At 41.1% G+C, this 15,151-nt stretch overlaps 2 protein-coding genes across 4 annotated transcripts; both read right to left on the reverse strand.

Moving 5' to 3' along the window:
- Nucleotides 1–326: 326 nt before the first annotated feature.
- LOC115798482 (stonustoxin subunit beta-like) lies at nt 327–3,428 on the reverse strand. The gene is made up of 3 exons (XM_030755333.1): nt 3,338–3,428; nt 1,055–2,533; nt 327–868 (listed from the first exon to the last, which is right to left on the reverse strand). The coding sequence occupies exons 1-3, from the start codon at nt 3,426–3,428 to the stop codon at nt 327–329; spliced, it is 2,112 nt and encodes a 703-aa protein (XP_030611193.1).
- Nucleotides 3,429–10,216: 6,788 nt separating this feature from the next.
- Nucleotides 10,217–14,726, reverse strand: cox11 (cytochrome c oxidase assembly homolog 11 (yeast)). Of its 3 annotated transcripts, none has more exons than XM_030754655.1 (5): nt 14,656–14,726; nt 13,316–13,647; nt 13,069–13,224; nt 12,825–12,950; nt 10,217–12,475 (listed from the first exon to the last, which is right to left on the reverse strand). In XM_030754655.1, the coding sequence occupies exons 2-5, from the start codon at nt 13,616–13,618 to the stop codon at nt 12,287–12,289; spliced, it is 774 nt and encodes a 257-aa protein (XP_030610515.1). In that variant the 5' UTR covers nt 13,619–13,647; nt 14,656–14,726; the 3' UTR covers nt 10,217–12,286. The 3 variants fall into 3 exon arrangements, with proteins under 3 accessions (XP_030610515.1, XP_030610516.1, XP_030610517.1); XM_030754656.1 differs by having other exon boundaries at nt 14,632–14,705; XM_030754657.1 differs by having other exon boundaries at nt 14,555–14,688.
- Nucleotides 14,727–15,151: the final 425 nt, after the last annotated feature.

Consider the following 15,151-nt stretch of genomic DNA (forward strand, 5'->3'; position numbering starts at 1 on the left):
ACCATTATGTCAAGAAATTAACTGATCTACAGGAATATTTTAAAAAGAAAATGATTCTAGTGTACTAATACCCAATGTCCCCTTAATTAAAAGTATTTATAATGATGGAAGATAAGTATTTAAGTATTGGAGCAAATTTAAGATCCCATTTATTCCCTTAGTAACCCATCATAATGAGATTATACCATATATTCTATAGAAGCCTTTAATGGTGAGTTGATGTCATAAATATCATGTAGCTATGATAAAGACTACAAAGGGGAAAAAAGTTCACTAGCACTCATTAACAATGAATAAATGCACCATTGTGACTGACTCTGCTGCTCTTAATAAACTGGATTCAGGGCAGCATAGTTGGATTTGTGATAGATGTAGAAGCCTGGGTAAACAGGCTCTCTGAATGTGGTGCGGAAGGTGTAAAGGTGACTCAGTGTGTTCTGGGAGACGTTGTAGAAAGACAGAGTACCAGCAGGCCAATCAAGAAACACTCCAACTCTGCTGCAGCTGGTACTGGGAAGAGGTCTGGTCCATACTTCACCATTATGCCAAGCAGTGAACCTACCCGTCACACCAAAATACCAGGATTTGAGATTAGAACCGAGCCCCGAGTCTGTATTTCCCCCCTTCCTCGCAATACTTTGGTTTGTAACACCTACACCAACGTCATTATTATTGCCCTCACTCAACTCTACTTCCCAGTAATGGCGCTTTTTCAGCCCCTCCCTGCACAGAACCTGAGGCCTTTGGTCAAACCTCTCAGGGAGGTCAGGATAATTCTGCAAGCCTCCATGTGTTGCCTTCTTGTTCTCCTCAGACAGAATCAGGTAGTTGTTTGCAGTGTTTGGGTCCAGGGTGAGATCACAGGTGTCTGAACAAGAAAGAAAGAGACTGAGTTTCTTACAAGTCCTTGTTGTCTGTGCCACTTTACAACAGCAGACTCACAACAATTTCACCATGCACATTAAATCTTCATTAATTATAAACATTAATTATAACCAGAATGTTAAATAGGAGTAGAAATTATAAGGAAACAAGTGGACAAAAATGGACTTACACCAGGTGAGATCTCTTCTGTCTGTAACGCCTTCCACACCTGGAACAGCAGGCTTTGAAAAGTTGTCAGTAATTTGACGGCCCTTCCTGTAGTGGTAGATGGTTGCTCCTTTGTATTTCTCATTTCTTTGTGACGCTACAATGAAACTAAATTGTCTGCTGTGCTTCAGACCTTTGGCAATTGTGCAGAAATCTTCTGCTTTCTCTCTCATTTCAGCAAACACTTCATCTGAGAAGAACCAGTGGTCTCTTGTTGGTGGACTGAAACTGATATCTTGTGGTTTATGACAATGGAGGTAGTTCTCCATCTGGTCCAGGTAGGGGTCGTCAGTTTCCAAGGAGGTGAAAACAAAGCACAGAGTATCCTCTACACCTCGAGCAAGAACCTCTCTGTCAAATTCTGCCTCATCTTTGGCGATCTTTATTCCCTCCATTGTTTCCACACAGGGTCTGATGACATTGATTTCTCTCTCTGTATTATCTAACCATTTGTCTAAGTTCTCCATACTGAATGGTGACTTCTCCTGATCGTCAAAGAGTTTTTCCAGTGAACTCTCGTCTTCTTTACCCTCACGGATGGCAGGAACTTTCTCCTCCAGGGCCTGTTGGAGCATTTTTGCATTATCTTCACAGAGATGTTTGAAACGGCGCAAATTTTCTCTAATCTGCGGAAAACTCTGAACGACTTTTTCATCCAGAGAATCATTGCATCTCAATCCCATTTCTTTTATATTTTCTAGAGCCTTCTCAGCTTTCCTCAGTAACCCAACACAAATCTCTCCCTTCAGATCATCAGCAGTTGGGTCCAGATTCTTCAGTGGTGTCAGCCACACTTTGACAGGAACTACCTGCTCCACATTTTCTCTAATGAGCTTTGGAAGCTGTGAGTAGGTCTTCACCGCGTCTTCAAATGTTGCAGGGTTGCTGTCAAGAATGAAGTCTCCGTAGAATTTGCAGGAGAATTTCTCAGTCACATCTTTTTCTTCTTTACTCAGCTTGACATCAACTTTTGCCTCAAAATCAAATGTTGGAATCTTCTTTATCGCAGCATACATACCAGCCTCGATGTTCTGAACGCTGCTGTTGTTCAGCTTCTCACTGTCAAACACAAAGAAAGCATTCGCCCCGTAAAGGATGCCCGTGACTACATGTGTTGCTTGGCTTTTCTTAATGACGTCTTGCATTTGCATGTTCTTTGCTTCAAGATGGGTCATTGTCAGTCGTTCAAATGCAGTTGTAGCTTTGAACTGAAGCGTCACTCTGCTCTGGTTCTTGAATTTCTTGTTGTCATTCAGATAGCTGGCAGATCCTCCAACTTCAACCAATCCACCCAGAAAACTGGCTTTGAGAGAAGCACTGACATCCAGCAGAGAAGCCTTGGATGTGATGGAATCTGATGCAGTAATTTCATATGCACTGCTGGTCTGACTCTGCCTACTGCTGGTTTTTTTTATCGTTTCTTTGTCCCACAGTGTGAAATCTGCAGAAAAGATAGAAATTACAATGTGCAAGAAGAAAAAGTGAAAAAGTTTTATAAATGTATTCATCAGATTTTTGCCCTTTTGGGACAACAATAATAAAACTGCACTCAGAGTTTTTATCTGATTTATTTTTCAGTTCAGATAAATGAATTATTGTAGGTGATTTTAACCTTCATGTAGAAGCTTAGACCAACAGTCTCAATGTTTCATTTCATTCATCATTAGACTCAGTCGGCTTCTCTCAAGATGTAAATGAGCCCACTCATCGTTTCAGTCACACTCTGATCTAACATTTGGCATAGAAAGTGAACATTTTGCAGTTTTTCCTAAAAAAACCCAACTTTTTGTCTGATCATATTTTGATGGGCGCAGGAAGTCATTAATTTGTTACATACGTTTTTTTTTTTTTTTTTTAAAGTACATCCTTATAAGAGAAAAACACTACTGAACAGAATTAAGTACAAGGCTTTGAAAAGCCAAAATATAATATCCCCATATGAGCTGTTGTTACAAATAAATATGGGATCATCTGCAGAGGAATGGTTTATTTGAAAACTGAAAACTACCCACACTGTTTTGTTTTTATAACCCTGCATTTTTTAGAGTGCATAATATGTGAAAACTGGATTTTCATATAATTATCAGCAGCAGTGAACAATGTAAGCAAGTGATCCACACCTTAAAATTTCCACTACTGACTCAGACTTCAGTTTTTTGTGATCAAAGATTATTTGTTTAAATCCTGCTCAGACGTATACACTGACTATATTCTGAGACACAACAGGAAATAAAGGAGGGCTCACCTGTGTTCAGTTTATCACTCCTTGCATTGTACAGCATCCCCAAAGCAAAGGTTCGACCGAGGGCGGCAACCTCCATCTGATCTGAGGCCATTTCTCTAACCTGAGAGAAAACATCCAACATGTCAAACCAACATAAAGCAGCTTTTAATCCAAACTATTAAACCAAGGTATATCACTGTTTCACATCTGCCACAGCAATTTTTAAAGCGTCCACCATTTTCTTCAAACTCTAAACCTAATTATAAATGATAGAACCCGTGCTGCAATTCTGTTTAACCTTTGTCTCCTGTGGTTAGATTTAGGTCTGAATCACTGTATGAAATGTGCTTTAGTGAGTGGGAATCTGCAGAAAGGTTAAATGAGATCCACAGATTGTCAGAAGCAGGAGAAAACTGTTTAAGGTTTTGCTCAAAAAAGTGACTGATTCAATAAATTCAGCTTAGCATACTGAGAATTTGATTCAGAGAATAAGAGTAATGCAATGTAAATAAAGAAATATTCCAACTAAAACTCAATTCTGTTCTTTATAAGAGACAAAATGATTTATATTAAAGTCCCTTTGCTCTGATGTGTGATTACCTGGTGAAGGTGTGAAGTTCTGAGTTGTAGGAAGGTCTTCTTAACTTGCAGCTGCAGCTTCCAGTCCACAGACACACAGGTTATTTTATAGCCTGATGGATAACTCCGCCCCCTGACAGACACACCTGGAACGCCTCATTCATGATAAGAGCGGTATTCCAGAGAAAAGTGGGAAAACATTCCCAGCAAGGAAACAAAAACTTCTCAGTTACTAAAGAAACAGATAATCAGCAACAACTGATAACCAATAGTTATTGAATTGTACATCAATACGTCTCCTGATTCAAGAGGTTATAGTAGAAAATATGTATACTGAGGTCAAAACTGATGTAGTGAAAAAAATTAGTTCATAATGATACATAAATCAGTCTCCACTTTGTTCCTGATTAAGTCTGATCAAAAAGTAAAGATTACTGATAACTCCAACATTAATAACTCTTTTTGTGTGTTTCCTCAGGCATCAGTGTAAGTATTTGATTGCCTGAGGATTGTTTTGTGTCCCTGTAAGTAATGTAAGCACCATCATCTGTAATTACGCGTTGGTTATTGATTATTTACATGTGTGGAAACTTAAATCAGTTTAATAAGGTGAGTATTTACAAATGCCTGAGTGTCTGCTAACAGTATAGTTAAAGAATAAACGGCTTTTAGAGAAACAATAAACTGACAATAAACTCACATTTTCTACACTTAAGCTTCACTACTCCCACATTTACAGACCTGTCATTATGTTGATGACCAATGTAATATTACAGTAGAAATGCTCCTTCAGATTTTTGCTGATTCAGAAACTAGTTTTTTCTCTTCCTCTCAGGGTCCAAGAAAAGACAATTTTAGATGTAAATGTAAATATTAAAACTAACATTGAACTGAGCCATTCTGAGCTCAGCAGGTAAAAAGCTTCTTTCCAGCACAGCATCACAGCTCAGGCCACGTTTTACTTAAGACTTTCCTAAAAGTTTCCCTGAACCAAAATCTTTGGCTGAAGTAAACCAACACGTGAGCGCAGCACTGTCACATCACAGAAGTGTTAACGAGGTGATCTTTGACCTTCATATGCTGCATGCTGTACTCTCCTTTATGTGGGAGCATTTGTTCATTATGAAAGGAGCGTGTTGTATTTATGCTCGTGCGTTTTTAATCATTATACTGCAAAGATGTTTCAGTAGTGAAATAAAAATGACTGAAAACTTTTGACACTTAAAATTTGAAACATTATCCTGCTGGCAATGCAGTTAGAGGCACTTTATTGTACTTTATGACCTTACAGACAGTAAATGGAAACATGTGATGTGAACATGTTATTGGTTCATTCAAATAAAACTTGAAACGGCACTTTATCACCATTATTAAAATTTATTTCCCATTTTTTTTTTTTTTTGCATACATGTCTATAAGCCTTTCATCAGGAATTTGCTGATTCCAGGAGCTTCTGCACAGAAACGTCTCCATACATGGAAACAGTAGAAGGTAGCATCATCTTCCTGCTCAGCCTTTCATCATTTACTGCTTCTGTACAATAAACCCATCACTGATAAACATACTTTCAGCTGCTCTCTTGTCCCAACGGTTTGCCACAGCTGGATGTCCTTCCTGACGTAACCCCAAAGGGCATTCATGTCACTGGCTCAAATTCAGCACCTTTCAATATCTTTCTTTTGCCAAGCAAATGTGTAACCCACTCTGCAGGGCAATTTCCAATAAACCAAGTTCAAAAAAGGATTCTATGGCTGATGCGTGTTCCTGATGTCCTAAAAAGAAATGCCTTCCACTTGAACTACGCTTGAAGATGTATTTATTTATCACAAACTGGTGACAGTGAATTCCTTCCAGAGATCAGCATGAACGCTCCAATAAAAAGGAGAATACATTATCAAGGACTGATTCGTGTACACGGTCAGAAAACCGTGAGACTCCAAATATCTCACACAGCTTCATATGCTGGTGGTAGGCACCACAGTTCAATATTATTACCATAGGTTGTTAACCTTAACTAAACATAACTCAAAAGTTCAAATTATATATTTAAAATGATCACTTATGCAAATCATAAACATCTATTAATTAGTAATCAAAGATTAATTTAATATTAAACCTAAAATATGAAGTAGTAATCTATATTACCAGCCCCTAATTGTTCTAATAATGTATTGACTTAGAACAATTACTACTTTTCTATTAATTTTACAACACATAATATGAACCAGTAAACACATTTAGATACATTCAGTGTTTCATCACATGACAAAGATGCTATTTATAGGCACATTAAATTCCCAATACTTTTCAATCAGCTTTGCAAAGGATATTAAGTCCACTGGCTGTTCACTTCCATAAGAGGATAGTAGGAGAGGTAGTGCTTCAGAGACAAAATACCACAGATAAGAATTTATTGATCCCAGGGACGTTTGCTAACATTAGCTCAAAGGAATATCTATAAAAACAGAATAAGCAAGAAAGATTGAGTAAAACAGAATAAAAACAACTGTAGCAATGGAGATTATTATAACCAGATTTTGTGTTTAAAAAATGTAGACATTTAGGTATAAAATATTTAGCAGAAAACAGTCTATATAGATATGGAAATTGCATGTATATCATAGTGAAATATTGCACAGAGGTCAGTGGATGTAGCAGTAAATATAATCTCCCCATAGTTCCCTGTTTCATCGTCTGGTAATAACAGTGCCACTGCCTACAGGGATCAGTTAGATATTCCCTGAAATAAAAAACCCTTACAGTGAAAACACCACTAAACCTACAGACACTTGATCAAAGGGGGAAAAGTTAAGCTGGCTCACTTATTCAAAAACCATGATGTGATCTGTTGCTGCAGACTCCAAACTCCATAAAACTGATAACAGAGGGACTGAGGGATTGGGTCAATGTAGGTCACATGGAAGGATTTTTCACTCTGGTTTTCAAAGGGGAAATGCCAGAGCCCAGAGTTAAGCCACCAAAAACAGGTCTCAGCAAAGCACTGCAGACTGAGGAACACTCCACACTGGAGCAAACGAAGGGCCAAAATAAAGATGTGCTTTTTGTGACGGACATACCTTGAATCTCATGGTTTTGGATGCTGCCAAATTTTCACTCTTCTCGGGTTCTCCTCAAAGGTGAGCCATCTTGCAGAAGCACGGCATGAACATCCCACTCAAGTCCTGGAGTTAAATGCAACGAGAACGCCAAATCACTGAACCATCGCACTACCGAGCAGATGAGGTGAGAGAAGCTTTGCTGGAAGTCAGGGAGAATACTCATGACTCAGCAGCAGATGCTAATGTCCATTCTCTTGGAGAAGAAATCAGGTCATTTATTGTATGGTCTGGGATGACGTGTCATAAATTAACACCACGCCTTCCTCAGTTAGCCAACATGGAGCTTGATGTTGGAATGGTCCTCATCCAAAAAAACAAGGGCAATTTAATGAGTTACAGGAAGACTGCTTCAAATGATGCACTGTGAACGCTTTGAGGACCACAAGAAGACACTTTGCCTGTGAAGCAGCTGATGAGCCACAAGCTGATGCAACAGAGACCGCAAGTGTCCTTTTTAAAGGCTGTAGTAGGCTGTAGCATCCAGTCCTTGGAACAGCACTTTCAATCTCTGGGAGAAGTCGGAGACAAATCTGCAGGTTCAAGCAACATGAGCCACAGACATGGAAAGAGCAATGGATACTTCCTAAGCTGATATTGATGGAAGTGCACTGGCTGCAGAACTAGAGCATCTTACAGAATCCCCCAAAGAAAGAAATTACAAAATTTGAGCATCTGGAAAATTAGATTTGTGAGTTATATCCAAACCTGCACTCTTCCTGTGACTGTAGCTTCTTCAGAGTACAGATTTTATACGGTGCAAGAAAACCTGAGTGGGCTGTGAGCTCTCATACCATCATGGTCACTGGGTCTTGGATGCAGGGTTTTGAGTTTGTGGGATATGTAAACGGTTCTCTAGCTCCGTACTTTTGCCTTGTTGGTATCTGGCTTTGTTTCTTTGTGCTCATGAGTTTAGTGCCTTAATTCTGGCTAAGCTGTTGTTGATTACAGGATAGTTTGTTCCCTCGGTCTCTGTGAAGTTCATGTGTGAGTCTGTCAACTATTACTACTTGTTTTACTGTGGTGGTCTTCTGTTTCTTGAGTTTTGTATCTAGTTCAACTTCCTTTGTCTCGTCCTCTGTGATTTCTTGCAGCTGTGCTCCCACCCGTCTCCTCTCCCCTCCTTACCTTATGTGTATATATTGCCTCAGTCTCTCCTTCTCCTCTTTTGTTGTGCGCGCTCTCAGGCTGTGTGTTCTGTCTGTTCTGTGTTGTTTCATTGTGAATCCCTGGCTCCATCTCTGGATTATTTCATATCAGGCGACTCTTCAGCATTAAAGCAGCTTTAAACTTATGTCTGTCTCACGCATCCTGGATTTTAGGTCCGCACTCTGTACGAGACAAAGCTTCTGAATGTGTACGGTTCATTTTGGGATATTTCCTGAAACTTTGTCACACGTCTGCAGACCACAGTTTAGGTACCCAAAAAAGTTTCATCTTCATCTTCTTGAATCCTGTTATATTATTTTAAGTTCCTCCATTTATTGTATGACATAATTTAAGTTTCTCTGTTTATCATTTGCATTTTTTATGTAAGAAAATAGCATTTCACCCTGTGTTTAATTCTTTGTGACTTTTTTAAAAGCTATTAAAATAGTCAATTTGTTTTGTAAATACATCGTCTGCTGGTTTATTATTTTTCAGAACAGTAATAAGCCATGATATGGTTGTGTTAGATGTGCAGCCCATAAAAAGTTGGTATTGGCTTCTCCTGTAAAACTCTGCCACCTAGTGGTGAAATCTTTGGCTAAATTTACAGTCGGTGCCTTTAATAACACATTCGTGCAAAATACACAGTCTGAGATAAGAATCACAGACTTCTTAATCTGTTTTATTTTTTTGAGCTACTTTTTTTTTTAAGTAAAATCAACTTATTCAAGTTCCTGAACCAAAAATGAATGAATATACTTCAGGCGTCCAGAACCAAGAGTTTGAGTACTCTTTTCCCTTCTTTTATGACTACAATTGGTTCTACTGTTGTAAGAATTTGTATTAATTTCAGAGTGTTATAAATCTAACCTGGTTACATGAACATGTTTTGGGTGTAACAACCAGGCTGTTACTGATGAACTGCTTCAACATGCAAATAAAGAGCCTCCAGTTTAATCCAGTGGTCTGAGAAATATGAATGAAAGTCACTGTAAACCACCATGTTAATCTTAAAAATGTCATTTCAATCAGCTGGGTCAACTCCATCATCACAGACTCAATCAAGTTTGATATCCAAGCAGTCGTAATTTAGCAGCTCAAACTTTGATTCGATGAAACTGAATCTAATTTTATGTCTGATGTTAAATCGAATGAGCTGACAGGACAGAATGTGGAGAAACGGCTCAGACAGTTTACTGATGGATGCTGATGTTAGGGACCCAGTTTGAGTCAAGCACAGCAGCCATCCTGCTGCAACGGCCCAAAGTCCAGAGCTCAGCCTGACTGGATCCTGCGGTGGGACCCTCAGAGCAGCAAATACTGCAGACCTCAATGAGCTAAACCCACGAAGAAAAGTGGGCCAAAACCCCTCCACGGTGATGTGACAGACTGATAAAATCACATGGGAAACAGCACTGCAACTTATTACTGCTGAAGGAGGTTTTACAGCTGCTGCATCAGGGGGTGGACTCAGTGCTGCACACACTGCTTCTGCATTTTGTTAAATAAATGTTAAAAGATTAAATAAAAATGTGAATTATTTCATGTGTTGCTTTTCATCTCAGGCTGTGTTTATATAATTTTACAACCTGTTAAAGACCAGATGATTTTTATATATGCGATACATAAAACCTTAAAAGTGACAGAGATGATGTTTTTAAAAATATATAAAATAAACTCCTGTGTGGATGCCTGTTTTGATTATCTGCATTTAAAGATAAGTTGAAGTGCAAATGTGAAACTACAGTAAAGGAGACCTCTGAGAAAATCAGAGAAATAAAAATCAACGTGGAAGAGTTTACAGCACTTCCTGTCCTCTGCTGCCCCCTGGAGTCCAGGTCGAAACAGGTAAAGTCTAAAATCATGAAGCCTGAGCAGCCGTTATTCTCAGGAAAAGAAAAGCTGTGAATTAAATTCATATTTAAAATAATCGACTGACAGGAAACATCTGGCTAAAATAAACCTGTGAGAAAAAGCTCATTACATGTCTGAACTAATTAAGAGTCATTTTATTTAAACTTTTCACAGCAACGATCATCTCAGTGCGCTGTATATAATACAAGTCAAAACACTACAATATGTAAGAATACACAGAAACGTAAACATGTACTGCATGTATTCAGCAAGATGTTCTCTTTTATTATATTCAATATTTTAATTTACTATATTTATATAGTTGTCCTGACAGGTACAGGTTGACACATACAGTGCAAGTCAGTTTAAATGTGTACCTGTATATGTGTACGTGTACTGTAGACACACACAGGTAAGAATGATCTGTTGTTTTTTCCCCTCCTGCCTTTAAACATTAAAATGTTTGAACTCAAAGAAAAAAACTGAAGATATCAGCTGTTCACAGAGGATTCAGACCAGTCAGTGTTGTGTTGCTGCAGCCTGATGTTACAGTCACTTAAACTCATTAAGCTACATTCAGTGCACCAGAATGACAAACTGAAAATGGAATTTTAGGACTTTCTGTGAATAAACTTAATAGAAAACCTGAAATATCACAGTTACATAAGTATTCAGGTCTTTTGCAAAAACGCTTGAAATTTAGCTCAGGTGCTCCCAGTTCTCCTGATTGTTGCTGAGATGTTTCTACAGCTTGACTGAATGGATAAATTGACTGGATGTGACTTAGAAAGACACACACCTCTGTATAAAAGGCCACAGCTGATACCAGAGCAAAGATGAAGCCATGAGGTCAAAGGAACTGCCCACAGAGCTCAGAGACGGGGTTGATGCAATGCACAGATCTGAGAAAGGCTACAAAAAATTTCTGCTGCTCTGAAGGTTTCCAGAAGCACAGCAGCCTTCATAACTGAGATGGAAGACGTTTAGCACAACCAGGATTCTTCCAAGAGCCGCTTGCCCAGACAAACTGAGCAAAACAAGCGAGAAGAGGCTTCATGAAAGCGACAACCAAGAACCTGATGGTCACTCTGAGCGCCAGAGATCCTGTGGAGATGTGACTCCTCTGATCTGGCCTTTATTGCAGAGTGGAGACAGAAGCCTCTCCTCAGTGGAAAACACTGCGAGAAAGGAGTTTGCACAAAAGCACCTGAAGGACTCTCAGACTGTGAGGAATAAGATCCTCTGGACTAATGTAAGACTGAACTATTTGGCCTCAGTTCTAAACATTATATCTGCAGGAAACCATCTCATCAGCTGCCCAGCACCAGCCCAATAGTGAAGCACGGTGGTGGCATCATCATGCTGTGGGGGACTGGGAGACTGGTCAGGGATGAAAACTGCTCCTCAGGTCTCAGGACCTCAGACTGGGGAGAAGGTTTCCCTCCCAACATGGCGGCACTAAGCACACAGCGAAGACAACACAGGAGTGGCTGTGGATGTCCTGGAGTGGCCCAGCCAGAGCCCAGGTTTGACCCCTGCTGAACATCTCCACAGAGACCTGAAAACGTCCGTCCACCGACAGTCCCCATCCAACCTGACTGATTTCCAAAGAATGGCAAAATTCCTTCAGTGAAGGGAGTACAAAGCTTTTTGCATTATAATCAGAAAGACTCGAGGATGTACTGACAAAGGTGCGTCCACTAAGCACACAAAGGCTCTGAATACTTATGGAAATGTGATATATTAGTTTTTGTTTTTATTAAATAAATTGACAAAAAAATCCTAAAATTCTTTTTTCAATTTGTTGTTTTGGTGTATTGAGTGTAGATTAATGAGGAAAAGACTGATTTAAACAATTGTAGCACTGAGTTGCTGCATAACACTGGAAAAACTGAAGGGCTCTGAATCCTTTCTGAACACACTGGAAATGTTATTACACACTTCTGATGTGATCTTTTATGGTTTTAGATGATTTGTGCTCAAACATAAAACATAAAAAAACGTAGTTCTCAATTCTTTACATTTGGCGGAAAGCCTGTGAGGTCATCCAGCATTTATGAATGTGTCTTCAGGCCTTTGAAACATTTTTATCACTCGAAGCTTCGACTCGTTTAGACTCGGTTCTGTTTTTATTTCTCACCCAGCAGAACATCGCGGCAGGAAAGCTTTCTGATCGTGCCCTAAAGGACTCGTCTGTCTGAAGTCAGACTTGGATTATCCAAACAATTTTCCATCATTTCCTCTGAGAAACACAGAGTCCACTTCCTGCCGCTCAGTTGTAGCTGTATCCGGGCAGAGGAAGTTTCTGACCCTCTTTGGCCTCGAAGAAGGTGTAGGACAGTGTGATGGTGTCCACTCGGGCCATCCGGGGGTCGCTGTCGAACTCTGGGTCGATGTAGAAGAAGACGGGCATGTCCACCTCCTCGTGAGGGTTCAGACGCTGCTCCTCGAAGCAGAAACACTGCAGACACGAGCAGAGAGACCGCGTTAAACACCTGAGAACAACCAGCTCAGAGAGCGTCGCCAACAACGACGCTGTTTTACTTCCTGAGATCGCTCGCTGTTTCTCTGCGTTAGCATGAAGCTGTTCTCACAGCAATTTGGCAGCCATCTGCAGACACCTCTGGTCACCGTTCTGGGTGGTGATTTTAATGCATTAATGAACTAAAATTAGGTTTAATGTCAAAGGTCACATGAATAAGATGTTTTTTTGCTCCAAAAATAAGGAGGGTAAATGTCTCCCAGCATCTCTGCTCCTACAGGAGTCTCTGAACACCGCGGCTGGTTGTGCCGGTGATCATGTGACTCACCTGGATCTTGTTAAAGTACTGCCCTGCATCAAAGGGTACCACATTGTAGGTGGAGATGCCGATGATGGGTTTATCTGTGGGGTTCTTGGCTCTGTAGAAGGCCAGCGCCGTCTCACCTGGAACCACCTGAGAACAGAGCGTGTGTGTGAGCAGGAGCAGGAGGAAGAGGAGGAGGAAGTGAGGATGAGGATGGAGGAGGAGGAGGTGGAGGAAATGAAGATGATGATGGAGGGTGAAGTCTTACAAAGATCTCCGTCTGCTGCGGTCTGAAGTTCCACTGCATGCTGGCGTGCGTGTCGGCGTTGAACGTCACCTTGATGACGCGCTCCTTCACCGGCGTCATCGTTGCCACCTGCTCTGTGTCGTGCCCGGCCACCGCCGTGCCCCCGAGCCCTGTCGCCTGGAAAGACAAACCGAGTGGTCACACAAGCTCACAGCAGAGTGTGTGTGTGTGTGTGTGTGTGTGTGTGTGTGTGTGTGTGTGTGTTCACCTGGCAGTAGAGTCGATACAGCGGCACTGTGGCGTACGCCAGGCCGATCATTCCCACACCGGCAGCAGCGATGTACGTCAGCACCGTCTTGTTCCTGCTCCTCCACTCCTCCTCCTGGTTCTGGCTCCTCCTGCTCCGCCCCCGAGCGTGGAGGCGGTGAGGACGTCGCCGCTGCAGGAATTTCTCAGCCTGAAAGCGGAGCCCCTGAGGAGCGCCGCAGTGAAGCATCCGGACACATCCTGTGAATAATCCGGAAGCCTGAGCATGGCAGAGAGGCGGCCGCAGCAGGAGAGGCAGCAACATATCTGCAGTCAGTCACACCTGAGGCTCACCTGGATGGACAAACAGCATCAGGTTTTAGTCTGAGACGAACAGGAAGACATGCTTGCTACATTTTTAGAGCAGCAGGTGCTGAAACTGGGCTGAAAAACTCAGTGAACCAAAATCCACTCAAAAAATAATTTTATATCACCAAACGTTTGTCACCTGTTCAGTTACTGAATACATTTTAATGTTGGTAAAGATGACTCTTTAATCCATCATACAACACAGTCTGTAAACTGATTTTATACTGACACAAACTGAACTTATATTTTAGTTAAACAGCTTTTCCACTTTGTTAAAGCCCCTCTTTAATTCGGTGGTGTGACTGTTAGTGTGTAAATGGAAGAAGCACACTGACATAAACTGACTTAAACCAGCTAAACTCCAATTGAAAAAGTTCCACTTTTAAGACACTTGGCTTAGTAACAAACGTTCCTTTCATATTACATTTTTACTAAGTACAGATCCTGTGAGGGTTAAAGCTGTTCTTCAGTTCAGCATGTCTCACTTTATAAGCAGAAACTCTTTAAATGTATCTGAGGCGAAAGAACCACGAGCCTCTCATCCTGCCGATCATCGCAGCAAAAACCAGCTCTAAACCCCGGATATTCTGCTTTATTCAGCTTCTCACATTTATCACTCAGAGGCCGATTTTTCCCCCGGACTCTGATCATGATTATAACACGTTCACTGTTGTGAGTCCGCCTGTTAAAACAGCACAGGCCGAATTTAAGGACCTTCAGTTACACGTTTGCAGCTGATTTATGCACAAAGAGCAGAAACGTCATCAGGACAAACTGAGAAGAATCCACGACCTGACACACTCACAGCTGATAAACACACCTGACTGACACTGACACACACACACACACACACACATAGCCGATAAACACACCTGACCTGCACGGGGCTCACCTGGACACGCTCAGCTGTTTTACCTGCTACCTTGAACTACAAATATGGAATAAGTGGAGAAACTCGGGTTCTGTTACCTGTGCAGCTTCTGTGTCACTCACCTCACCTTAGTTACCGAACATGTTCCCGGAAACATTTCGGTGTAACACACAATATGGTCCTCCCCTCCCCGTAGCAGCAAGCAGAAGGGTTCCGCCGACAGAGTTCCGCAAGGTGACGGATCACGAGTCAGGAATGATTGCATCCATCCATCCATTCACTTCCGCTTATCCGCTTCAGGGTCGCGGGGGGACTGGAGCCTGTCCCAGCTGTCATAGGGCGAGGGGCAGAGTACACCCTGTACAGGTCAGAGAGACAGACAACCAATCACACTCACATTCACACCTGTGGGCAATTTAGAATCACCAATTAACCTAACCCCAGTAACTGCATGTCATTGGACTGTAGGAGAAAACCCACGCAAACACAGGGAGAACATGCAAACTCCACACAGAAAGGCCCAGGCCAAGGAGGATTACCTGAGAAATATAAATAACAAACATCATAAAATACCAAAATAACCGGAGTACAGTATTTTGAGTAAGTAATTAATCCATT

The sequence above is a fragment of the Archocentrus centrarchus genome, chromosome 19, assembly GCF_007364275.1.
Source record: "Archocentrus centrarchus isolate MPI-CPG fArcCen1 chromosome 19, fArcCen1, whole genome shotgun sequence".
In the NCBI taxonomy this organism is placed as follows: Eukaryota; Metazoa; Chordata; class Actinopteri; order Cichliformes; family Cichlidae; genus Archocentrus; species Archocentrus centrarchus.

Excerpts from the sequence above, each read along its gene's own strand:
- LOC115798482 (XM_030755333.1), bottom strand. The coding sequence starts at position 3,428 with ATGGCCTCAGATCAGATGGAGGTTGCCGCCCTCGGTCGAACCTTTGCT. Across the intron at positions 2,534-3,337 it reads GAGTGATAAACTGAACACAG|ATTTCACACTGTGGGACAAA; the intron begins GTGAGCCCTCCT and ends TCTTTTCTGCAG. Across the intron at positions 869-1,054 it reads CAGAAGAGATCTCACCTGGT|ACACCTGTGATCTCACCCTG; the intron begins GTAAGTCCATTT and ends TTTCTTGTTCAG.
- cox11 (XM_030754655.1), bottom strand. The coding sequence starts at position 13,618 with ATGTTGCTGCCTCTCCTGCTGCGGCCGCCTCTCTGCCATGCTCAGGCT. Across the intron at positions 12,951-13,068 it reads CGCAGCAGACGGAGATCTTT|GTGGTTCCAGGTGAGACGGC; the intron begins GTAAGACTTCAC and ends CTCTGTTCTCAG. Across the intron at positions 12,476-12,824 it reads AGTACTTTAACAAGATCCAG|TGTTTCTGCTTCGAGGAGCA; the intron begins GTGAGTCACATG and ends TCGTGTCTGCAG.